Source organism: Cucumis melo, chromosome 2 (assembly GCF_025177605.1).
Source record: "Cucumis melo cultivar AY chromosome 2, USDA_Cmelo_AY_1.0, whole genome shotgun sequence".
NCBI lineage: Eukaryota > Viridiplantae > Streptophyta > Magnoliopsida > Cucurbitales > Cucurbitaceae > Cucumis > Cucumis melo.
The window spans coordinates 1554161-1580290 of record NC_066858.1 but is presented as its reverse complement, the minus strand read 5'-3'; the positions used below and the strand labels follow the sequence as shown (position 1 = coordinate 1580290).

Sequence of the window (26130 nt, the reverse complement as noted above, 5' to 3'; positions counted from 1 at the left end):
ATCATCAAACACATTTGAACAATTATTTACTGATATTGATGTTCTTTAGAATGATAGAGCTCATGGAGTTGTCAAGATTGATGGCATTGGATTCTTTAGCATGCGACATTTGTTGAGATTGATAAAATTGTGATCATGGTGTGACAGATTTAAGAAGCTCGAAGTAAAGTGGTGTTTTAAGAAAATATCAATTGGTGTAGAGTTACTTTGTGATGTAATTGCCATGCATATTTCAGACTCTTGGTTTCATGGTGAGCATGCAAGTCAATAACAAAGGAAATGGCTCAATCTAGATACCCACACCCAGCTCAAATTAGTTTGCACCCTTCTACCCATCTTTTCAGAAGTTGAATATTAACACAACTTGGAACCCTCATACCAACTCTGGTGGGTTAGTTTATGGTGCTTTGAGACCCTTTGGGTCATATGAGCTTAGCAAGACTAAAGCGTTTGTCCTCAAGTGCCATACTGCTTTGGGCTTGAGACTGTCTTCCATACATGTACTGAATATATCAGTAGAATATGGTTACTTGGAGGTCATCAATCTACTAATCAATAATGTTGTTGATTTTTTTTCTAAAGTCTCTAGGTCCCATGATACTTTTGTGTAGTTGTTTGATTTTGGTTGCATTGTCCTTTATCCTAAAAGAAAACAATTGCTTGAATTAAAATTCAAATTTTAAATCTTTATTCAAACACATATTTAAAACCATGAATTACATCTTTATTTTCATTGAATTATTTGTTTTCAAATTTCTCTCTTCCGACTTACCTATCAAACCGACCCTTAACACTTGTAAGTTTGAGTTTTTTTTTTGAACTTGGGGGCAAAAGTAGAGCATAAAAATAGAAAAATAAGGTTTGGGCAAGTGGTTAAAGATGAAAAGGAAATCCCCATTCCTCCTTTTCTTCTTCATTGGGTCTCTGTTTAGAATGTGAAGTGAAAGCAGAGAGGCCCACTGCCCATTATTGGACCTATCATTTTAGGGTTCACAAGAAGAAGAAGAAGAAGAAGAAGAAGAAGAAGATAGAACAACACTAGTGTACCATCGAAACCCATAAATCATGAGTTATCTTATTGTATAAAAGTTCAAATGTTTACCTTATATGATTTCTAATGTTATATATATTCACAAAGTTGGTATAATTGAGCTTATTCTCTTGACGGTTTATCTCTTGAAATAGGTTTTTGGAATATATTTGAATTTTACAATCCAAAAAACCAAAAAAGTTTTGAACAATGGATTCTATGCCTAGTGGAGAAAAAGAAATAAGTCTATTTTTTTTAAAATATATTCAATACGAACACTATAACATAAGTCTATATTTTAAATTTCAACTCATCCGAACACTAAGATAACGATAAATATTTATAGAAATCTATAATATGAAATTTTGTTATATTTTTGTAAATATTTTTAAAAATTTTATCATTTAAAATATTACCGAAATATATATTTCAAGAAATGAAAAAAAAAAAAAAAGAAGAAGAAGGTGGGGCTAAAAGTTGGTAGATAGAAGGCAAATACAGCTCTACTCCCACAGAAATATTTGTTTTATTTGGGACTCTCTGCCCATTTCTCATTTGGTCTCTTTCACTGCCTCTCCTATCTTTTCACTGATTTTTTCTTTTACCCCTCCTCTCTTCCACTTTTCTTTATATATTTTGTTACAAACTTACAATATATGGTTAATACTTTTATATCATTCAAGTATAAAAGACTTAAGTTTTGTACAAAATTTCGTACGAGGTTTCTTTTGGTTGTTCTAGTAGTCGTTCTTGTAATCTTGTTAACCGTTCTTTAGTATGTGTTGCTACAACCTTTTTGATTCCTAGGATTCTACCTCTGAAAAGGAAAGTCGTGATGCCTACTAGAATGTTGTTTATCCTAATTGGTTGCAATCTAGGTATTATGTGGTTGGTTTTTTGATTTAATGAACTTTGTTCTCGGATAATAATAAATAGATTTAGATGGAATTTTTTCTAGTGATGGTAGAGTTGTCATAACCGTAGCTTTTGGACGTTTAGAAAATTTTGTTTTAACGAGCTTTAAAATCACTTCTCATCTTCCCAAAAACTCTACGTTTGAACTTTAATTTAATTATTGTGTGGAGGTATGAAAATCACTTTTTATTAGGTCAAATTCATCAAAGTTGGGAAACAAAAATCCTCTTTTAACCATCAAATATTAAACCTATCAAGAACTTGGCCTCCGTATCAAAACGGCAGCATCACACAATTTGAAATTTCCTCTCTTCGTGTTTAATAAATTATAAAACCTAAAAATTAAATCGTGAATATATCTTAGATTAAATTGTCGACTTTAGAGTAAGATTTGACACGACTTCAAAGCTTTGAGCTTGTTTTTGGAATTAGTGATGCTTTTTTTTCTTTTTTTTTCCATTGTTGTCTCTCAATCTAAACCCTAATCATTGTTTAAAAAAATATATGTTTAAAAATAAGAAATAATAATAAAAAAAGAAAGAGAAATAAAAAGTGTGAATTGATTTGATTTGACTGTTCCCTTTTGCCTTATTCCTCAACTTTGCAGAACTCCCTCAATATAATGTTCAATTATTTTGTTTTGCTTTTGTTTTCATCACTTATTTTATTTTATATATATATATATTTTAATTTTGAAAAATTAAGATTAAAACAAAATTTTCCACCTTTAAATCTCTTTAAATATCTTTAGAGTATACCTTTTTCTCAATGTTTTTAAGAGCTAAAAATAATAGATTTTAATAACTTTTTAATATAATTTTACTCAAAATCCTAATATTTTACTTGAAGAAAGATGGAAAGTGTTGTACACAATAAAACGAGAATAGGTTTAATTTTTAAATAAAATAAAATACAAAAGTTGAATTAAAAACCAAAACATATTCTTAAAAACAATTTTAAAATATAAAAAAAAAAACAAAAAATCTAGGGTTTAAATGAGTATATATATAAACTTAATTTTTGCCCGTCTTTAATTTTTTATGTTTTAGTTTTTAAAGATTGATTCAATAAACATTTATTTTATTTCTAATTTTTTACTTTAAAAAGTGAAAAGTGGTCAAAAATAAAATATTTATAAAAAATCAAGAGTGTTAAATTTTATCTTTTAATAGTTTTGTTAAATGCAAATAGTTTGTCTAGTTTTTTATTTATTTATTTATAAAAAATTCCCTTAAAAATTATATTTTAAAATTTAATAGGAAAATTAAAATTAAAGGAAAAGAAATAGTTACCCCTCTCTTAATTTTGATTTAAAAATAACTCTCAAAATAAAATTTAAAATAAAACTAAACTAAAACCAAATAAACTTATGAAAAATTATAAAAAATGGTAAAAATATTAAAAATATTTATATGCAATCTAAAATTTAGAATTTTGCTATATTTAGTAAATATTTTGGTTATATTTAAAAATGCTCTTAAGCTTTTATTTATATATATATATATATATATATATATATATCAAAAGTAAAAAATATATTTTATTCTAAAAAACAAACTAGACTGTTCAATATTAAACACAAATAAGAGAGGTAAGTTGAGTTAAGTTATAGTGTAAAACAGGGGAGATAGAGAAATGTGTAGAACTTGAAGAAACTTGAAGATCCATTAGAAATCTAATCTACACTACACTTACATTCACAGTTTGATTCAATCATATAAATTACATATTCTAAAGAAACTGGTAGGGGAATTAATGAGAAATAACTTCAAAAGAAAAAGAAAAAGAAAAAAAAAACAAACATACAAAATTTGTTCATAATTTCCTCTGCAAATTGTTGAATTCTGATGGCCGATCGAGTTTACTCATCACTGCATTCTTGAAATTAATGGCTTCTTGAACTTGAGAACAAGATCTCTGCATTTTAACCCCACTAAGACTGTTCCTCGATTCCATCAATTCATTCAACGAAACCCTTTTCTTCGATCCAATCTCCGGCCTCTGTTTCGGCGCACTCTGAGACCTCAATTTCGCCTTAAACGATTGAGTATTCGCCATGTAATTTGGAAAATTCAAATACCCTCTGAAGAAATTCTCCCCACACATACTCTTCGCCGGCGTCGGTGGACCGTTCGACCCACCCCCAGATCCCATAAATCGTGGAGTGCTCTGTGCCGTCGAGATCAAACGCCAGTCATCGCCACCGCAAAAATCAGAGTTCTCATGGAAATGCCGGCAATCCGGAATTTGCAAACGAGAAGGTGTCCGACAAGGGAGTGGAGAAGAAAGCGTTTGGTTAAATGGGTCATCGCTTAATTCCGACGCCGACGTGTTCGTCCGTCGTGACCAGGATTTTGGCCGGCCGGTGTCAATTTCAACGATTTTGGGGCTTTCTTCCATAAAAGTTGTGTTGTCTAATGAAGCAGAGAGTCTTCTACTGTGAACTGAAACTGTGTGTTCGCTTTTTGTGTCCTCAAATCTCTCCTAAATTGAAATTTCATTTGTGGATTTCAAATTTCAATTCATTAAAACATAAACATTAACAACAAATTACAAATTCTCACCGTTGATTTTCTAGAGTCGTTTATGAATCTACGAGTTCTTTGAGATCGAACGGTGGCTTGAGCTCTGATTAAAGCTTGCATACTATGAAGAGTCGCTGTTGCTTGTTTACGAACTAAATATCCTCTAACAAGTGCTTGTAATTTCACTAATCCTTTCAAAGCTCTAAGTGCTTTCCTCGCCTAATTTCACCAATTTGTTAAAATAGAGAACCAAAAATGAAAAACAGACGAAATTAAATCGCTCATTCACTTACCAAATATCCTCTGAAGCAAGTTTGAATCTTAACGGAAGCCCATCTTTCCCGTCCCCCACCGAACATAGTGCCTCTACCGTGGCTGGTTAACCGGACAACTGCGACTGCGGCTTGTGCTGCAGCAACGGCCGCATCGGCTGCAGCGGCAGTGGCTGCAGCTACAGCTATGGCGTGTTTGCTTTGTTCCTTCTCTGTTTCCGAGTAGAAGGATTTCAACCAAGCGGCCTCCGCCGCTGATAAATTCGGCGGTATTGTCGCCGGATTGTTACAGAGTTGGACGTCCACGGCGGTGGTGGGTGGTTTCGATTTGGGAATTTCTTTTGTGGGTTCTTTGTCTCTTTTAATCCCGAATAAGCTCTTGAACCATCTCGTTGCTTTCCCCATTTTGGTTGAAAGATTGGGTGACTGAGGAAGATAAGAAGATGAAGAAGAAGAAGAAGAAGAAGAAAATGAACTTAAAAACAAAATAAAATAGAAAAAAACATACGAAGATATAAATATTTTATTTTTATTTTTTAAATAAAAAGAAAAATATAGGAAATGTGAAAATGTTGAGATTTTATTTTTAAAAAAAATGTTATAAGATAGGATATCCTTATCAATGGCAGATTGAAAAGGTTTTACATTTTTGGAAAAAGAAAGAAAGAAAAAAAAAAGAGAGAGTTATTTTTATATATATTGGTTTTGAAATTATTAGTTTTATATGTTAATTATATGTTGGGAATCTCTTTAAGGGAATATTTGTAAATGTTGATATTTGAAATTTGGTAACGGGTAGGGGAATTTCAATTTCTTGTGTTTTGAATAAATAATAACAATAACAATCTAATGAGACACAAGTGTGACGTAGAAAATTCCAAACTATGATTTGATTTGAAACCAAAAGAGAAACACATGAATGGAATCAAATATAAAAACATTACATAGCTACATAGGTTAGATTAGATTCAAAAAATTGGGTTGAAAAAATGTAAATATTAAATTAAAATTTACCAACCTTAGAAATATTTTTTATTTTTTTAAAATTTTTTGTACTATCTTCTTTCTTTCTTTCTTTTTTTTATTATTATTATTTTGGTTTTTTTAAAAAAGAAATAAAAAAAAAAAAGAATAAAAAAAATGTGTGAGTGTACTTTATGGAGCGATGTGCCGTTGCAAAGGAAGACTACAAAGAGCAATCCCTGAGGGTATTGTCGTCTTATGAATTTCCCTCTATTTTCTCATTTTTCTTTTTTACTCTTTAACTTTTTTTCTATTTTAATTTCCATCCATACATACAATACCAAATCTAAATTCACTCCTTCTTCTACTTTTATTATACAAATATAAAAACAAATTAATACTTAGTCTATCATTTGTGTGTTTATGTTATATATTATTTTTTAATACCTCCATAAAAAAATAAAATATTAATCGTAAGTTCGTTTATGGAAAACAATTAGTCCAATTCCACAGGTCAATGTTCAATTTAGTCTTGTGTTTTTTAGTAGCTAGACAAAAGAAAAATAATAGAGTATGTTTGGGTCTACACCTTTGACAAATATAGAATAACAATTTCTAAGTGATGTAATTTTTGGACAATTACGACACTATCATTGTAACAAATGTATGAGTGCTCTCAACATTTTCTTCATGGCTCTCGTCGGTTGAGATTAATCCAAACAGTGCCACACTTCAAAGATCTTCCTTCATAGTCTTCTTGGCCGATCCAATTCTTTTTAGGCGGCTAAACTTTCCCTCGTGAATCCTCCTCTTGTGAACTCGAACTTGAGCTTTACTAAGTTCACCTCACGAGTCCCATCGACCCCTTTTACGACTGACCCGTTTTGGTTAAAAGTAAAAAAAGAAGAAGTAAAAATGGAGAGAAAAAAAGGGTAATTGTTTTGTTATTCCCTTTTTTCAATGGAGAGAGAGAGAGAGAGAGAGGGAGAGGTTAAAAGATGATAATAAAGTTTTTGATAATATTAATAAGAATGTACTTTATCCAGAGCCTTGTCTTTTCAATTACATCCTTTTCAAACAAAACCCTAAACCCCATTTTTCTTTTTCTTCTTCTTCTTTTTATTCCCTCTAAATTACCAATCATATTTACTTATTTATAACTACAATAATAATAATAATAATAATAATAATAAAAAAAAAAAGAATAATATGTTGGCTTTTGAATTGATAGCCTCGTTTTCCGAGCATTAATTATTTATATATTATTATTGTTGTTGTTGTTGTTGTTATTGTTTAATGTTATTTGTATTTTGTGATGGTATTGATGATGTAATTTTCTTCCTCTTTAACTGTACCCATTATTGGTCAATGTTTTCACACCATGTTAGTTTCATAATACCACCTTTCTTTTTTTTTTTTTTTTTTTTTTTTTGCAATTTCTTAAATGAATTTTCATTAGGGGTTTACAAACATTCCAACACACATAATTATCTCTTAAATAACAATGGCCTTCCCTAAGTTTTTCTTTTTTACTTTCCTTTTTATTTTCAAGTTGAATGAGAAGTTTAGGTAATTAGCTCGGCACAGAGAAAAATAAAAGTATAAAATAATCTTTTTAAACATAAAAATTTAAATTTGAAATACAAAGATTTTATTAAACAAAAAAGTTAAAAATTAAAGAGATCAAAAGGACAATTGTTGAAGAATCTCTATTCACTCCAATAATATTTGATCATTTTCACACTACTTTACTCAAGTGTAATTGCAAAATTGAGTTGTTTTTACGATCAATGATTGAAAAATTACATAAATAAAGGACGTAAGAAGGGTCACATTCACTTCCATTTTCTAACCCTAAATTTAATACATATTTGTAAATCAACACGAGAGGACAAAATTTAATGGGGAAAAATCAAAAGCCAAAAAAGAAACAAAAAAAAAAAAAAGAAAAAAAAAAAGAAGATATGATTGACATTGCTTGTGATAAATGGTTGTTGATTACCTTCGACAAAGACTTAAAGTTCATGGATGAGCATAAGCTAAAAGGAAATATGTACCTCCATATAGATTTTTGTATTTTAAAATTGGACAGTCTAGAATGGTTAAGTTTATGGTCAACTAGTTGAGTTCGTGGAGTTTTACCAAAGAGAAACGATCAAGTTGATCTCGTTGCTAGTACTCTACTAGCTTTAAGGTCACACCTATTTGGATATTGTCGGCACTATATGTAACCTCAAGTAAGACTCGGACGAAACACTATAAATAAACCTCATATCAATAGCCTAAAGAAAAAAGAAAAAGAAGCAAGTAATTCTTTATGTGCTAATTAAGTCAAGTTGAATGGTCTCTGTGCTAGTTTTAGACATTAGAGTGACTTGACTTGGTATCCAAAATCGGTACGAGTGCTTTCATGCAAGATAGTTCTAGTAACATATTTGGACTAACACCAAGGCTCGTGTGCGAGTTTTCATCGTCAACAAAAATTAATCTTTTTTAAAGAATATAATTTAGAATGTTTTTAAATAGGAAAATCCATTTTACGTTTGTAAGGTTAAAACTCTCGAAACGATGACGATTTGTCTCAGTTTGAATAATGTAACCCAAATCCTTCATTTAAATCTCTTAGTCGAATATGATTATTTAGAGGTGATTAACCTATGTAGATATCATAGTTGTCTCTATTTCTCCATAGACGACACAACAAGATATGAGATAATATTATGCGGGTTGTCTAATAATCTCTTTCTCTTATGCGTTCATCAACATCATAATGGTCTGGTGCGTACTCTCTTGCATCTAAAGCTTTAGAGGAGCACAAGTCTTCTCATCGTATCTTTTTTTCCCTACCTTAAGTAGTTTTCGATGCTCGATGTAGTTTAATTTTTTAGCTTGCTTGTGTACAGTAGGTAATCTAAACGAGGAGTAATTCAAATAATTAAAAAGATAACCTCCTCTTATCGTATACTCTTCCTTTCCCTCAAAGATATTCTTTTTGCAATAATGTTAAAGAGAAAAAGTTATGACATATTTCCAAATAGAAACTATGGAAATTATTATTCTCCAGGCTGTCCTTTGGAAATTTTGGGAACCCTCATAGCTTCTAATTTCAGCAATGTATACTTCAAATTTTGCTTCTCACCCAAAAGTTAAAAAGAAGCTAAGGCCACATATCATCACCATATCCTATATAGCCTCTCTCCTTTATTTGATCTATTTGCTTTTCTCTTCTCTATCTCTTTATATTACAAATCAAAAGAACAAAAGCATGTTGCCTTCTGAATTTCATCCCTTTTGGCTCTTTTTTTTTTTTTTTTTTTTTTACAAAAAAAATTCAACATTTTGGCTATAAATAGAAACCCTAAACCTAATTAAAAGACCAAGATATTTATATATTCCTATGGAGTAAAGAGAAAGGCAATGCCCCATTTCAATTGATGAGTAGGTTTCCTCCATAAGATTGTCCTAGCTAGGGCCTTCTTTCCATCTTGCTGACTTTTTTTTATGGTTCATATGGTAAAATATTCAATTCAATAATTCACGTTGCTTAAGGATATGATGCTCTTCTTAGTTCAACTTTTTTTCTTCTTCTTAAAATGATTCTTCGTATATAGGTTAATTTAATTTAAGGAATATAAACATTTTTATCATCTCGAACTAGGCTATAACCACACTCCTAAAGATCCATGCTATCTCTCGCATGTTTGAGAGTAAAGAATAATGTTGTCAAGAAGTATACATCTTCATCACCACAAATAACAAAACCCTCACAAGCTTGATTTCGATCCACGCAAGTTTTGATGTTGCTTTGGTTATAATTTAGAGATGAGAATTTTTGATTTTATCAAAAAGAGGGAGTGACGATGATAAAATTGCAAATCAGAAGAAGAAAGAATATAATGGAGAGGAGGGATCGATGAGGTAGAAAATAAGCCAAGTACAAGAAATCATTTGAATTGTTGCATCATAATTTCACTCTATGTATAATATGTACTATATGTGTCATATTTGCTCTCTTTTTTGTCGTCAAGTTTCATTCACATATTTCAAATATTTCTTTTGACTTATGAATCATTCACCCATATTTTGGTTAATTAGGACATGATCAATTACTATTTGAAACATAGATTATAAGAACTAAAACAAACTCGACAACTAAAAGTTATTTTAAAATATCAAGGTTACCTAGTCCCCTCTCTCTAGGTGACTTTTTAAGTATTGTGCATTGACGTCCATAGTCTAACATAATTGTTGATGAAAATTTTTATTTGAAATTTTATTCCATCCAGAGAATCCTACATTGTTAATATTTAAACAAGCTCATCTATCTTGAGTTATGGAATTGGAAAGGATACCCAAGTTTTAGGGAGGCAGGTGAGAAGATAAATCACAAGTGTAGACTTGATGATCTCTCCACACGTGTCGCCTATCAAATGTGGTGTGGTGTGGTGAAGAAACGATTTTTCTTTAATCACCCTTTAGTAGCTATTGTCGATAAAAGCTATTGTTAATAGTCGTTATTAATTATATCAACTTATAACATATTTCTCAAATTAAAAGCTATCTTTCATAACATCTATTAGTGATAACAACACATAACAACTATCAATTGCTATCAATAATAATTTTTAATTAAAGAAAGCTGAGAGAAAAATACTCGTAATGGTGACAAATTGTCACTAATAGCAGTGATAACAACTATTAGTGATATTCACTAATTGTTAGCTATTAGTGGTAGCTTTCAACATGAAAAAATCGAGAAGAAGAAATAATTATTTCCCAGATTGAAAGTTATCAGTGATATTGATTTATGTTATCGTGTTAGTTGTTATCACTAATAGATACTATTAATAATAGTTTTCAATTAGAAAAGTTCGACGAGAAATGCCCATTATGGTGATGGGACGTGGGTCTTTTAGTCTTTTACTATTTTTTGTGCTATATATGCAATTACTTTATTCTTGTGCTATACGTAACTCGGCCTATATATTTATTTCAAAAAATGGGATTGAAACATGGCACTATGGCATTGGGCCACGAGGCAGACTGTAACCAGCTCTTGCTCAATGAAGATTTAGTCGTGGCTGCAATGCTTTAGTGGGCTTCCATTGTGGGCTTCAGTCCACAGCCCATTAGTAAATGAAGTTGGTGCTTTTGAACTTCAACATATGATATCAAGGAAAGCCCAAACGATGCGGTATTGGACCAGGCAATCCATCTCTATGGGCCAACTCTAAAATTACCCAAAACAGATTTCATATTTTCTTTGGTGTCATTGAAAGTTTAAATTTTTATCCTCTCCTATGTAACTATTTTCAAAAATTATTCTTCCTTAATTCATGGTTAAAAGAATAAAATTGACGTTCACATGACCTCAATAATAAAATTATAGTTTTGAATAAGAAAAACGACATGCAAGATCAAAAAGAAAATACATTAACGTGCGACTTCTCATAAGACCTCTTATTCAACGAAGAGCACCTTTTTTTTTTTTTTTTTTGTGGAGTTATCGTCTCTTATTTTATAAAGAGAGGAACACTAAGGTTCCAAATCCGAAAGCAACTTAGGAGATGCCAATTCATGTCGATGTAAGGCTAAAACTGTAGCCCACAAAAGACATGCATATTGAACCACTCGACCTAAATTAATCTCAATCTAAACCCCTAAAGGTGAGGTGGGTACATCTAATGATTCTCCTCAACCTCTAGGCCTTAAGTGAGCAAATTGGGTCGATCGACCCAATTTCCTCCCTCTCTCCACCTCTTCCTTTGGTTTGTTACCTACTCGACTATAGTTGTTCTTGTTTTACCCTTAATGTCACATTTCACCAAATTATTAATATTAAGAATAAGTATTAAATATCTATCCAATGGACTATGCTCGGATAATTGTAATGTTTAAGAGTTGTACATAAAGTTAATAAATTTCTTTTTTGAAAAAAAAAAAAGTTATACATAGTCGACTAATATTAATCATATTATATTTTCAAATATAGTAAAAAAAAATATTTACAAAATATAACAAATTCTATCAAAATTCTTTACACCACTTTTAAAGTTATATATATATATATATATATATATATATCTTATAATAGTTTATTTTTTTTTCTATCTATAAGAATTTCTCATTATTTTATTTCTAGAAAAAATAAGTAAACCTTAGTTCTTAAATTTTAAATTTAATTTCTATTCAGTCCCTGGATTTTCAAATGGTACTATTTTATCTTTGAATTTTGTGTTTCGATTTAGTTTAAAACTAAAAATTAAATTGAAACCAAACTCAAAATTTAATACCGTGTAATTTTTAAAATTGAAAAACTAAGTAGACATAAATTTAGGGATATTTTTCATGTTTTTTTTTTAATATAAATTTATAACTCCTTAGAATGTAAATTTAAATTCAAGTCAAACCCTTTGAAGATAAGGTTTTAAAATAAATAACTATCACACCCTTTGATTTATAATAATAGTAATAACCACCACCATCTAAATATTAAACAAATACCAAAAGGACAATTATAAAAATTAAAAATAATAATAATAAAAATAAATAATACCAAAAGGACACTTCCAAAAAAGCAAACTAATTTATATATATATTTGTAGAAATTATATATAGTTGAATTTTTATTTTGCTAAATTTTATTCAATTTTGACAACTCCTAGGAGTAATTTAAGCAAAATAATAATAATAATAATAATAATAATAATAATAATAATAATAATAATAATAATAATAATAATAATAATTCAGCTGTTAATTCGCCACATAAACATTGATTTAAAAATAATAAATCCCCAAATATATATATATATATATATATATATATAATATAAAATAACATAATTAGGGTTTTGTATTTAAAAATGAGTCCTCATGTTCATGTTGACCTTAATTAATTGGATCCCTTTTATCCTTAAATATCATTTTTTTCCCTTTTTTTTTTTTTTTTTTTTGTAAAAATTAAAGTTGACATTATTAACTAATAGTATCTTGTCACATGACACAACAAAACTCTATTTTCTATTCTTTTAATCTCTTTTCTAGTTGACATTAATTAAATACATCTTGTATTAATATTATTATTACCCTATAATAGATTATTAATGTAGATCTTATTTGAGATTTAGAAAGGAAACTAAAATCCTTTTTTTTTTTATCGAAATAATTATTTAAATTATTCTATTTTCGTAAACGTCGTGCCCAGATGATAATTTATTGTTGTGATTGATGAAGAACATGCCTCTTTTTTTGCTTTATTTTTTTTCGAAGGAAAGCAACGAATATGTCTTGTGCTATTAATCTACCGGAAATATGCCTTCTAGTGACAAGAAACAAAAGTTGTAGTTTTTGTGATGACACTGTATCGTATTGGTAACCATGTGACAATTATTTTTTCGTGGAGAGTGTAAAATTATTCTTAATTTCTATAAAAGCATAACAAGTTCTAGAAGGTCAAACCTCACCCTAATCTACTAAAATAATAATAATGATAATAACAATAATAAAGTAGTTAGTTAAAGAAAATGAATAACCAAAATTATATTTATATAATTTGCTTATCGAATGTATTACGTGTCTTGCGTAGTACAAATTAAATGGTAATTTAAATTCTTTTCATCGTATTAATTATTAATAATAATAATGTAGTCGCCGTTAGATGTTGACAAATGAAAAAAAAGTCAAAACTTTTTTATTTAAAATAAAATATAGTTGACGTTGTATTTGGATATATTCGTGATTTAAAAAAATATTAAATTTTGCTTTTGTGAATTTGGTTCTTTTTATTTTCAACCATTTATATGAAAAAAAACAAAAACACAAAGTTCATGCAAAGTATCAAACTTATATTTGGAGTTTGACATTTTTAATCAATGGATTAATTATTAAGTAAAAGAAAATAAGATAGAGAGTTGACAATGTGTGTTAAAGTCAATAAACACACAAACACCATTTAATTGGTTGATTTAAGAAACAAATCAAATTTAATAAAAGTCAAATTAAAAAAAATTCATAGTGAAATCTTTAAACTTCATTTTAGTTTATCTCGTACGGCTCAACTGCAAAGTCAATTTACATAATACGAAAAGTCGAAACCAATTACTCACATATATAGTCTTATTCAACTTTATCTTTGTATAACTTGTCAAGTCGAGAATTTAGAGAAAAAAAAATGAAAATCGATTAAACTGTACATTTGATCTCTGAACTTGTGTCTATTTGATCTTACTGAATTTTTAAAATCTCTAAATGAATGAACTTAATTAATGAATTTGCTAGATACAAAATTAAAAGTTTAAACATTTACATAAAATACTATGAAAAACATTCATTCTACTATTCATCTTTGAGTAATTGAATTATTCAAGAGGATACATCTGGCGAATATCATTTTCGAATGGAAAGAATTACTACCTATACAAGTTAGGAAGGAAGATCGATGTGTACGTACTTTTATTCAATGATTCAATTATTAGAATTTCAAAGTTAAACATTCAAACTAAATGTATAATTTTGTTAAATGTAAGATAGTAAAGAATTTGTTTTTGATATGGGGGGTGGAAGAGAAGACAGTAAAGAGGTTGAGTTGATTGATTTGAATGATTTAATATTTATGAATTATGATTTTTTCCCCCCTCAATATCATTATCGTTGACGACAAACTTTATTAAAATCAAGGTTTTGGGTTTTATTTGATTTGTCGTTTTTTTTACCATTATTGGTAACAAAAATATATTTCTAATTTTTGAATACAAGAAAAATTGAAATGATTTGAAATAATGAAAAAGGTCAAAATTTTGAGAGACAATTATTTAGAATTTGATTTAGGGTTGTTCAATTTGGAATTGGTCTTTTTTTTTTTTTTTTTTTTTTTTTTTTGTTTCCATTTCTCATTAATTAGTAACTCTCAAATTCTCTTTTTTTAATTACTTCTAACTTCTAATTATTAACCAACAACAAGTACTCCTCTCATTAATCACTTATCCCTAATTCAATTTTTAGATAGAATTATTTTTCTGTGTTTTTGTTCAAAGTTTGAAAATAGACCCATTTGATTTTGAGGGATTGATAAGTAAGAAAAGACAAAGGAAAAATGAGAGCAGAAAATGACAAAGAGAGAAATGAAAAAGGCTGGTTGAAGTATTTTATTTTGCATCCTCTGCTATATATATATAAGTATATGTATGTATGATTGAGTGTCTTTGTTTCTTGAAAAACAGACATAGATACCCCAACAATTATCACCAATATATTTAGGGCACAAAAAAACAATGCTAGACTTATGATAATGTTCACTCATGATCATCACCTAATGTCTATCCTTACATTACATTCATACATTTAACTTCAATACAATAATGTGGACCTCTTCATGGATAACACGTTGATATATACTACTTGAGTTATCTACTTGTTTTTTTCCATTTGCATGGATATTACTAGTTTTGATGGTCTATTATTAGTTCGATGAATTAATCCTTCGTAGTTAAGGTTTATGTTGACAATAAGTTCAATTAATTCGTTTTGTGCACTGAGATTGGAGTTGTAAATTAAATTCCATACCCTCCCATGTCGAGGATTTTCTAATGTATCATTTTCTTGGGTTTTCAATTTTTTGAATCGGTTAGTGTCTAGTTATATGCATGATGTACAAAAAGTTCTCATTCTAATGGAGAAGTTGAGCTAATTATCTTCGAACTAGTGTTTTTTTCTTCTTTTTTTTTTTTTAAATAAAAAAGTATAGAAGGCAAAATCAAAGTATATAATTATCATATTAAAATTAAATATTATTGCAACAATAAACTAGGTTAATGATAAAATGTTACGTTCCTACATAAAACTAATTATAGTTAGGGTAATTAGAATGGATAGCCATTGTTAAAATAATGATTAACTATGTAGCAACATTTTAAAAAAATTGCAAATATAACAAAATCTATCGGTGATAGATTTCTATCGTTGATAGACTCCTATGGTTTATCAGTGATAGACCAACATTTGCTACATGGTCTATCGGTGGTAGACTCCTATCATTGATAGATTTTGACAAATTTTGCTATATTTTCAAGTTTTTAAAAATGTTGCTATATACTTAATTATTTTAAATATAATTTCTACATTTGCAACTATCTCTTATAGTTACTCATCAAATATTATCAAGTTGGATATAGAGTATTATTTATTAATTAAAAATAGTTAAATTTATAACATGAATTAAACATATATTCCATAATAATACGCAAATTTACCATTTAATTAAAATATGAAACAAAATCTAAAATCATAAAAAAAAAAAAAAAAAAAAAAAAAAAGGGTCCATTAGTACATTAGAGAAGAAGACAAGCAGAAGCAGAGGGAGTGGGCGTCACGTGCCATTCCAACCATCCATTTTCTATATTTTTATTTCATTTCATTTCCTTCCTTTTTCAAACATATAATTATTTATATAAAAAAATATAAATAAGGAAGTGATGTGATGTGATGGGTTGTAGGTTAGAGGCCCAGTGTTTACTCTTCAGAAGTGTCGTCTTCTTTCTTTATGCACTTTAATCCCAATTCTTTTCTCTTTATTTTTTTTTCCCCTCAAACATTTCTGTCTCAATATCCCAAACATCTTTTATATATCACTTCTCAAATATTATATATACATAGATATGACAGAAAAGAATTGGGCATTCATTTACTTTTGTAATAGATACACGAAAATACAAGATCAAAATGATTAATATCACAAAACAAAACTCGAGAAGAGGTGGAGTAAGAAATAATGTTTTTCTTTTCTTGAAAAAGTTTGAATTTAGGGTTTAGTGTTTTCGGTGAGGACGACGACTACAGAATTGAGAGGAATAGTTTCCCCGACGACGTCGTCTTCTTCTTCTTCTTCGTTATCGAAAACGACGTCGGATGTCAACTCCTTCGACCTTTCGGCTTGTGAATCCCAATCAGTACTTCCAATTACATACAACATCAGGCCGGCACAACTCACTTGAGCCGACAATAGGCCCAACCACAAACCCGAAAACCCGACTCCTAAGAAAAGCCCAAGCCCAACCGCCACCGGCATCCCCACTAAATAAAACGCACTTAAATTTATACGCGCCGCCGTTGACGGCCGAGCACTGCCTCTCAAAACGCCGCAACCTACCGTCTGGGGACAGTTTCCGATCTCGCACAGACCCAATATCGGTAAGGCTGTAGATGTGAGACGTAAGATTTCGAGGTCGTTTGTGAAAATCCGAGCCCAGATGTTTCGCATTGAGACGGCGAATGTAGTGGCGGATACCCCCATGATTCCGGCGAGGAAAACTGCCACCACGGCGGATAATTTCGCTTTTCCGGGACGGTTGGCTCCGAGTTCGTTACCGACCCGAGTGGAAACGGCGAAACCGAGAGAAGAAGGGAAGATGTAAATCAAGGAGGTGGTTTGAATCAAGACACCCATTGAAGCAACGGTGGCTTTGGGGTTGGCTAAAAGTCCACAGAGAATGATCATGATCTCATACCACCACCACTCCAAACAAACCGAAACGCAGCTCGGAGCGGCGAGCTTCAGAAGTGGGGTCCATCCAGTCAGGCACTCGCGTGTGGGTGGGCTCCATGTGGGGACGAAGATACCAGAGGCCACGATGTAAAGGATCAAGAAAAACAGAACAACAAAATTCGTGGCGGCGGAGGCAGCAGCAACGCCGGCGATGCCAAGTCGGAAATGGGAAACGAGGAGGAGATTAATGGGTAAATGGAAAATAGTACCGGCGAGAGAAGCCAAGGTTAGAGGATGGGTAATTCCTTGAGCTCGAAGGTAAATTCGTATGGGGTGAATGAAGGAATTACAGAGCAAATCAGGGAGGGACAAGATTAGATAAGTATGAGCTAATTTAGTGATGGTGGGATCTTGGTGAAGGAAGAGAAGGATTTTGGAGATATTAAGCCAAAGAATTGAAATGGGTAATGAAGAAACAAGAAGGAAAATGACAGAACGGTGAAGAGTTAAACAAAGGAGTTTAGGACGGTGGGCACCAAAGGCTTGAGAACAGAGTGGCTCCATCCCCAAAGCAAGGCCTGATAAAACAGAGTAACCCGTGATGTTAGCAAAAGCGATGGCTAAAGAACCAGCCGCTAGTTCCAAATCACCCAAATGACCTAAGAAAAGCATCGAAAGAATGGAACGAGAGTAGAGAATGAGAGCTGTAAGAACAATGGGGAAAGCTAGTGAAAATAGAGATTTAGCTTCGTTGATGATTTCAATGACGGATGAACGAAGGAGAAGTGGGGTGTTTTTATGACGGTCTGGGTCTTCAAAAAATGATAAGAGTTCTAGAAAGAGGTTAATTTGAGACGACGAAGACGACGACGACGACAGATGAAGGAAGCCAGAATAAGAATTGGGTTGATACATGATGAAGGAAGAAGAAATGTTGTTGTTGTTGTTGTTGTTGAGGATGATGATTGTGTTTGTTATGGAGGTACAATTGAGAGTACAGACAGAAGCCAAAAAGCTCTATTTGTCAAATTCTGTGGAATCAACGCAAAAGAAATAAAAGAAAAAAAGAAGATGTCGGAGAAGGAAATGGTATGTTTAATGTGGAATTGTCTATGTCTATGAGTGTGTGTGTGTTTGTGTGGGCGTAAGTGCAATGGACATCATCCTTATTTATAGCCAAACATTGCCCCCAAAATTTTATAATACCCTCTGCCTCTCATATGCTTATTTCATATCTTCTCCATTCAACTATATAATAAAAAATAAAATTTAAAAAAAAAAATCCTTAAACTTTATCGTAAGTTACGCCATTACGAATTACCTTTCTTACCCATCTCAAAAAACCACTACTATTATGTATTTGATAAATCGTAAATCTTAGATCAACGATATCCATGCTTGATAATTTAGAGCATCAAATCACTTATTCAAGACATTCTTACCTTTAAAGTATGATTTTTTTTAGAATTTTTTTAAGTGTTAAAAGAACTAACAAACTTCAAGTTATAATTTTTAGCCTTTAATTATAATGATAATAATAATAATTATTATTTGTCTTCCATTTAAATAAATAGTAACATCAAGAGAGTCAACAATCTAAAACCTTTCCTCAAGGTCTCAAAATTCTCTCTCCATATTAAAAGTAAAAAAAAGAAAAGTATACTTTTTCTATGGCAATTTGAAACTTCCAAGTATAAAAAATGACTACTTATAAAGTGATACGTATGCAATACTTTAGTTATTGTATTGTGTTCTTATTTATTTTTATACCTATAGTGAAAAGAGGGTTCTAAAGAATAATTTAAATGTTAATTATGGTTGTCTCATCTTGGGTTTCATATCATGGTTTTATCTTTCTTAAATTAACAAACGTTTAATTTTTTAGTAAAATTCTAAATACAAAACAACTTTTTTTTAATTAATTACGATTTAACGTAGGTGATTAAACAAACAAAAAAGACTAAGAAATGGAAAAGTAGCATTAATAGTATGTTGGAATACAAAAATCAAATGCTTATAATCAAACAGTGTGTTTTGGCTTTGTTTGATAACGATTTGATTAAGTTTATATAGACATTGCTTCCTTCTTTAAATTTCTTCATTTGTTATCTAGCTACTTTTTTTATTAATGGTTTAAAAAATAAAAACAAAAAAGAAGTAGTTTTTAATTTTTGAAATTTAATTAAGAATTCAACTATTATACTTAAAGAAATATGCAAATGGTAGTAGAAAAATGGAGAGAAGATAGATTTGATTTTCAAAAACTAAAAACAAAAAATAAGATGGTTACCGAATGACACCTTAGTTTTTGAAAATTCATCTAATTTTTAAACTTGAAAAAAAAAATCATTTATAACACCCTGAGTTTAGAAGGAAACATAAATGAACCGATATCACATCTGAATAAGAGAGATTATGAAAATATGAAAGTAAGGTTAAGAAAGACTTAAAAGAAACTAAAGTTGTTCAATTTCAGTGGCTCGATCATAGGAACTTCAAAGTTAATTAAGCGTGTTTAGCTCGGAACAATTCCTACTGAGAATTTTTCTAAAAATGCATGTGAGTGAAGACAAAACATGATGTTACCAAGTCGTAGAGGATGCAGGAAAATATCGAGGATTCGAATTCTGTATCATAAACCTAAGGTGTTACATCATATGGGATTCTAGGCATGAAGTATAAACATTATTTTTACTTTTTCTAAAATGAGTTTGAATCTCCAATCTTATATAAAGAAAAAGGCCTTCTTGAGGGGCAAAATTGATTTCATGTGAGTATGGTATCACTTGTATTAAAAGTCAGCCAGGGAGAGATTAGGGTTTGGCGAAATGCATGCCAATCTCTATATTCATCAACATTTGACTTTTTATACAAACATAAATGGAACATTTTAATATCTAATTATCAATTATTAATTAAAACACACAATAAAACTAATAATAAAATAAAAAGGTAAATAAATAAATAAAAAAATTAATTATTATTTTTCTATATTATTTTCCTTTAAACACAATTCAACTCCTAATTAGGACTTAGCTTATAATTATTATTATTATTATTATTATTCATTAAATACAAAGAATATGAAAGCACTTACCCGTGATTACTTACGTATATCATTTTGAAGAAAAAAAATTGATTGGATGTTCATACCCTAAATAATACTTTTAAAAAGTAAGCTTATATTATATTAACATTAAAAACAAAAAAATTCTCAAATTTTTTATTAATTTTTTTACAAACCAAGCTAAATTTGAAAGCCGAACCAAGTAGTTTTTAAAAACTTGATCGTGTTGTTTGAGTTGTAAGTTTATTGCGGTGTTTCTTTAAATAAAAAAAAACACAATTCGATTTGTTAATTTACAAACCTATAAAAACTAGTTTTAAAAATTATTAGTACCAAATCTTTTAACATAACCTTATTGTTTTTATTTATAGTTTTCGTGTTTAAGAGTTTGGTTCTTCGGCCATCGAGTTTCGAAAATGTTATAATTTTCTTATTGAATTTTGAATTTTATTTCAATACGACATTTCCTTTCTATATTTACCTATTAAATCGATTTTTTCAGCGAGAAGACCGACTTTTTGTCTTTTGTATTAGTGTCTATTATTTAATTTTAAATAAATATAATTAATTAATTTTCATTATCATTTAAAATTAATCAATAAACATTAATCCAAAATACTAAAATTGAATAAAATTTAGTAAAAAAAAACAATTTAGAACTCATAAACCAATTGAATAATATTTAATATTTGTTGAGAGAGAGAGAGAGAGAGAGAGAGAGTTAAAATAAGAGTAAGAGATATGATGTCGGTAAAATGAAGGGAAGGATGACGGCGTGGTGTGAAAGTAGAGGGAAGAAGAGGGGACATGTCTTTATAGATAGATATATTACATATTAATCCCACGTGTCGCAATCGATGATGTGGCTGTGTGTGGCTGGCTCTGAAAAATGCTGACTGGACCATTCCTTTCTTTTATTGTCTTTTTGGAAAAATCAAAGATAAAACGGGGAAGGACACCCACTCGTTTGCTTAAAAACGACATCGTTTGATATGGACCCAATCAATCCTTCATTACCCACTTCTTTTCTTTTCAGCCTCAGATATGTTTCTATAACGGAGCCCTCTTCCCTCCTCCGTTCTTCATAATATTCATTCTTTAATTTCTTTTTCTTTTTTTTTTTTCCATTAGTTTTAATTATGTCGACGATATGATATATAAATAATAACTTTAGAATTTAGATAACTTTAACATGTTCAATTTTAATATTCACTAGGGCTACTCTATATACTATAATAACGATAGATTATAATATATTATAGGTTGAAAATTTTGTTTTCTGTTTTTAATTAGGATTATTGTGTAATGTCAAAAGGTTATTTTATAATATGGGTTGGTCTCTCGTGTCGATTGGATTGAATTGCATCATCAAAGCAACCTAACCAATAGTGTTGGGAGAAAAAAGGGTTGCTTTGCTACCAAGAACATAGATAAAATAGAGACAATGGAAAGTCAAGGGAGAGAGAGATATTCCTTTAATTATTTTTTTCTTATCTTTCAATTTCAACATCAACATTATTAATAATAATAATTACTATTATTATTATAAATTACCTCACTAACTTCACAAATCTTAATTCAAATATATTTCTTTGACTAAAAGTTGCAAACTTTTTGAAAGGAAGTGAATCTATTTGTTACGACAATGACCATCAATATCTCTCTCTACAATAGTATGGATCGAACACTATACACCACTAGCATTAGATATTTTCATTTATATATTCATGATCATCTTTTTGTGCACCCTCGAGCATATATATATATATATAAATGCAAGACTCTATATCATTGAAATAACTGAGTTACAGGCAAGACTTTGATACTATTTGTTAAGTCAATGATCCTCTATATATAAATGGTCTCATACAATATATTCCTATTTATATATATTGATAATCATCATACATTATCTAACTAATATGAAACTCCGGTTACATTCTCAATAATATTATTGAAAACTCATAAACCAACATAACAATACCAAACTCAAGGACAAAAAACAATACTTTTGTGACTAAAATAGCGCATTTTAAATGCTAAAAGATAAGAATAGAATAAGACATGTAAGTTGTACAAGACGAAAAAAATAAAAAATTATTTGCAATCCTACATACATACATATATATATATATATATATTCTCTATTTTTTTTTCATTTTAAATAAATCAAAATTGATATCACAGTCAAAGATTCAACCTACCCAAAAGAGAATATTTGATAAATGTAATTAATAAATGTCTTGATCAATTCTTGAACATAAAATTTCATATATATTATGGGTATAATTATAACATTTGTATAAAAGGGTTTCATAGTATAGTTCTAATTTTTATTTACCATAAATTATGTTTATTATAAGATATAATTAATCAAATTTAGTAATTTTGAATGTGTCCTAATCTCTAAGTTGTCTTTTCCTCACTTACACATCACCAAGAATCTTTCTTTTATAGCCTCTCACAGCTGTATTTTGTTTTCAATATTTTTCTTTTCATTTTTGTTTTATTCCCTCCATTATTTATTTATTTATTTATTACTATATTATTGGCTTAATTTATATAGATTACAGTGTATTAAATATTTAGGGAATGCAGAGAAGACATTATTATGATTTGATAATATTCTAATTAAACGAAGGGGGGAAATTTAATTAATTTTCTTTTCTTTTTCTTTTTTTTTTTGTAAAAATTAATATTTATATAGGAATTATGGAATAAAAGAATAATAGTATTTGTTGGGAGATATTTCTTTTTTTCTTCCCAATAATGGAAAATGGAGAAAGATGTGAAATGACATTGGCTATGCCCCATCAACTTGAAGCAGAAATGTGATTGTTTGGATGTATTTGTTTTTTTTAAATTAGTATATGTTATTTAAGATTTAGCACTATTTAACTATTATTTATTTTGAATTTATTTTGTTCTATATGTTTCATGTATTGAAGCTGCCTCCAACTTAAACAAAATCAAATCATTAAAAGTAGTTTTCTTTTTCTTTTTAAAAAAATACTAATAAAAAAATTATTTAGGAAAATAGATTAACTTTAGTTGGACCTAGGAAAACACATCGAAAGTTGTCTATGGCAAGACTCAAAGTCGATATAGGTAATCCAAAGTTCAAACGAAATTGAGAAGAGGCATGGAGGAGCTCGCATCTCAAAAAAAGGAGTCAGAACTTGGAGGTTTGGGTGTCGACCCAATCGAGTTGGTAAAATATATATCAGTCGAGAAATAATTAAGATGCACTTGATTTAACGCCCTATAGTCTTTCGAGCACCGAAAACAACCATGTGATTGGTAGAATTATATGTGTGTAAGCACTTGTGAGTCGTATCAATATTGGAAACATGTACATTATAAATAATTCCACTAATGATCCCTAAGGAAAAAAAGTAAGTAATCTCCAAATAAGAGTTTTGACATTACTTCTCGTGTATTTAATTAGTTGAATTATATATCTTATATACTAATTAACTTCGACATTGTCAAAGTATAGTAGGCTTGGTATTATACCAGTATGAGATTCTCTTACATTTGCATATTAGATCGAAAAGCAAAACCAAACTAGGAGTAGGTTGGAGGTCAAAACTATATGAAAGACCCACGCAACAATGATATGAACGTATAAGATTCGAGTGCCAACACTTAAAAACAAAAGAAATCAAACTTTAGCATTATGCTTTAGATTATTTGTCCTCATCAAATTCCTTGACCACTCAATATACAAAGATAACAACAGCATCACTCAAATTAGAATAGGATCCTAAAACACATTTATGAATTAAGTCAAATATATGACCAAACAAAAGAACATTCTTAATTCTTAGACTTGAGGGAGAACTCTTAAACTCTATTGTGAAATAAAAAAATTAAAAAAAAAATACCTATTTCTAATTAATTATACCTTTGATAAATTAGAACTAATAGAAACTAAATTATTATAACTAATTATCTAGCAACATTCACATACATCTTATACAATGTTATATATAAACAGTACATTGGTTTAATCATATTATTGTATAACTAGAGATTCTCATTTATTCTTTTCCTTTTTCATATTATATATAATGTTCACTATTAAAACTTTTCATAGTCACATCACACACCCATATATTTATTTAAACTTAATTAAGTTTGATTCTATAAATTAAAGAATAAATATAGAGGAAATGCACGTGTGTACAAGACTAACTAATTAAAACCACAAACATGATATCTAGGAAAAAAATATAATTGATGTCACCTTTTGGTGTCTCTTAGGTTTATTCTAAGGCCAAACAATAACCTTAATACATATGCTCTCATTTCCCAAAAAAGCTGTTTTTCTTTTTTATTTTTTAATTATAACATTTTAATATTTTTGTGTAATAATATATAATTCTCAACCCTAGATTGTCTCATATTAATTAATTATTAAGATTCATAATGTACACTCATACTCACACATTTTCACAGACAAGGCTTTGATAAGACCACGTTTGAGTTTTTGGTACATATCCAAAAGTGGTGTTATTGTGTTAAGAATAATATTGTTGTTAGTTTAATTATTATCCCAAGTTAAATTAATTAAATTCATTAACTTCCCTTTTTGGGATTAGCCTTTTTCATTCGTTAATAGGGACATTATCATGTTCATTGTTGCTTCCCTTTTACCTAATCCTAGGAACAACTTTACTTTATTCTTTCTATTTTATTCCTATGACACTTCATCATTAATTAGTTAGACTAATTTCGTCATTTTCTATGTATGGTCCACTAATTAGGGTTAGTTGCGTTTTTCATTAGCATCAATCGGAATCGTTTGTAAAAAGCGAAATAGTAGGGAAGAATGAAAGTTATAGATGTTTTGGAATGATTTGAAATCCATAATCTAGTGCTTTTAATGACCAAACACGAGGGTTTTGCTAAAGTTGCATTTATAACTATGGTGTTTACATTATATTTATGTTTCTGTCCTTAGGCTTTGGAGGAAAATATGCAGTACTATATGAACTAAGCATATAGACGCATTTATATTTTGAAATCTAACATGTTCTCTATAATGAAATAAAAATGCTCTCTTTTTGCTCGTGAATATAATTAATAGACTATTGTTAATAAAATCACGTAAATTTTTGTGTTGATTCTTTATTGTTTATGTTTTCTATTTATCTTTGGTTGTCAATTTCAAGAAAAAAAAAACAATTAGAGGTTTTATGTATTATGCTATATATTGCTCAAAAGAAAAGAAAGTAATGATAAAAAATAAGGGGTTGTAACAAAGTAATTAAACCCTAATTGTGCGTCACCATAGATAGAATTAATACATTGTATCACTTCTATATAGTGATCTCATTATTGCGTATATCTAACCATTAGAAATGATATAGTATATGGCGAGTGATATCAAGGTACAATAAAAATATAACTTTTAACAACTATTTCAAATACTTGCCTCGTTCGCACCGCAAGCTCGTCGATTGTCATCTCCTACCTAGAGGGAAGTCCATAAACTCAAAATAGGTGTACCAATGGAGGAAGCAAAAAAGAAAATATGGAAAGATACCTAGCTTTTTAACTTGGTGTTCTTTCTCTTCTTTAGGGAATCAATGGATATTTATATGAATATATTATAGTGCAAATATATTGTAGTTAATAACGTGAATTAATGTTAAACCTTTTGTGTATGAAACTTGTTTTGTGATGCCAAACTTTGTCCATTGTAAAATGTTAATAATTTATTATGGGGGATAGAGTAAGGTCCACGACAGCAACACATGCATATGCTAAATCATTCCCATGTTCATTTCCCCTTACCCCTTACTTTGACACATTTTTCCTTAAACCATATATTAATTGTAAACACATCAACGTTTTTATTTTTAAAAAAA

The 26130-nt window shown here is 29.5% G+C and overlaps 2 protein-coding genes across 2 annotated transcripts; both read right to left on the bottom strand.

Annotated features, from left to right (window-relative positions):
* Nucleotides 1-3585: 3585 nt before the first annotated feature.
* Nucleotides 3586-5253, bottom strand: LOC103492267 (protein IQ-domain 26-like). Its single transcript, XM_008452566.3, has 3 exons — nt 4764-5253; nt 4510-4689; nt 3586-4429 (listed from the first exon to the last, which is right to left on the bottom strand). The coding sequence occupies exons 1-3, from the start codon at nt 5145-5147 to the stop codon at nt 3761-3763; spliced, it is 1233 nt and encodes a 410-aa protein (XP_008450788.2). The 5' UTR covers nt 5148-5253; the 3' UTR covers nt 3586-3760.
* An 11053-nt stretch (nt 5254-16306) lies between these two features.
* LOC103492266 (protein DETOXIFICATION 51-like) lies at nt 16307-18418 on the bottom strand. The gene has a single exon (XM_008452565.3). The coding sequence runs from the start codon at nt 18100-18102 to the stop codon at nt 16504-16506; it is 1599 nt and encodes a 532-aa protein (XP_008450787.1). The 5' UTR covers nt 18103-18418; the 3' UTR covers nt 16307-16503.
* Between the last annotated feature and the right edge of the window lie 7712 nt (nt 18419-26130).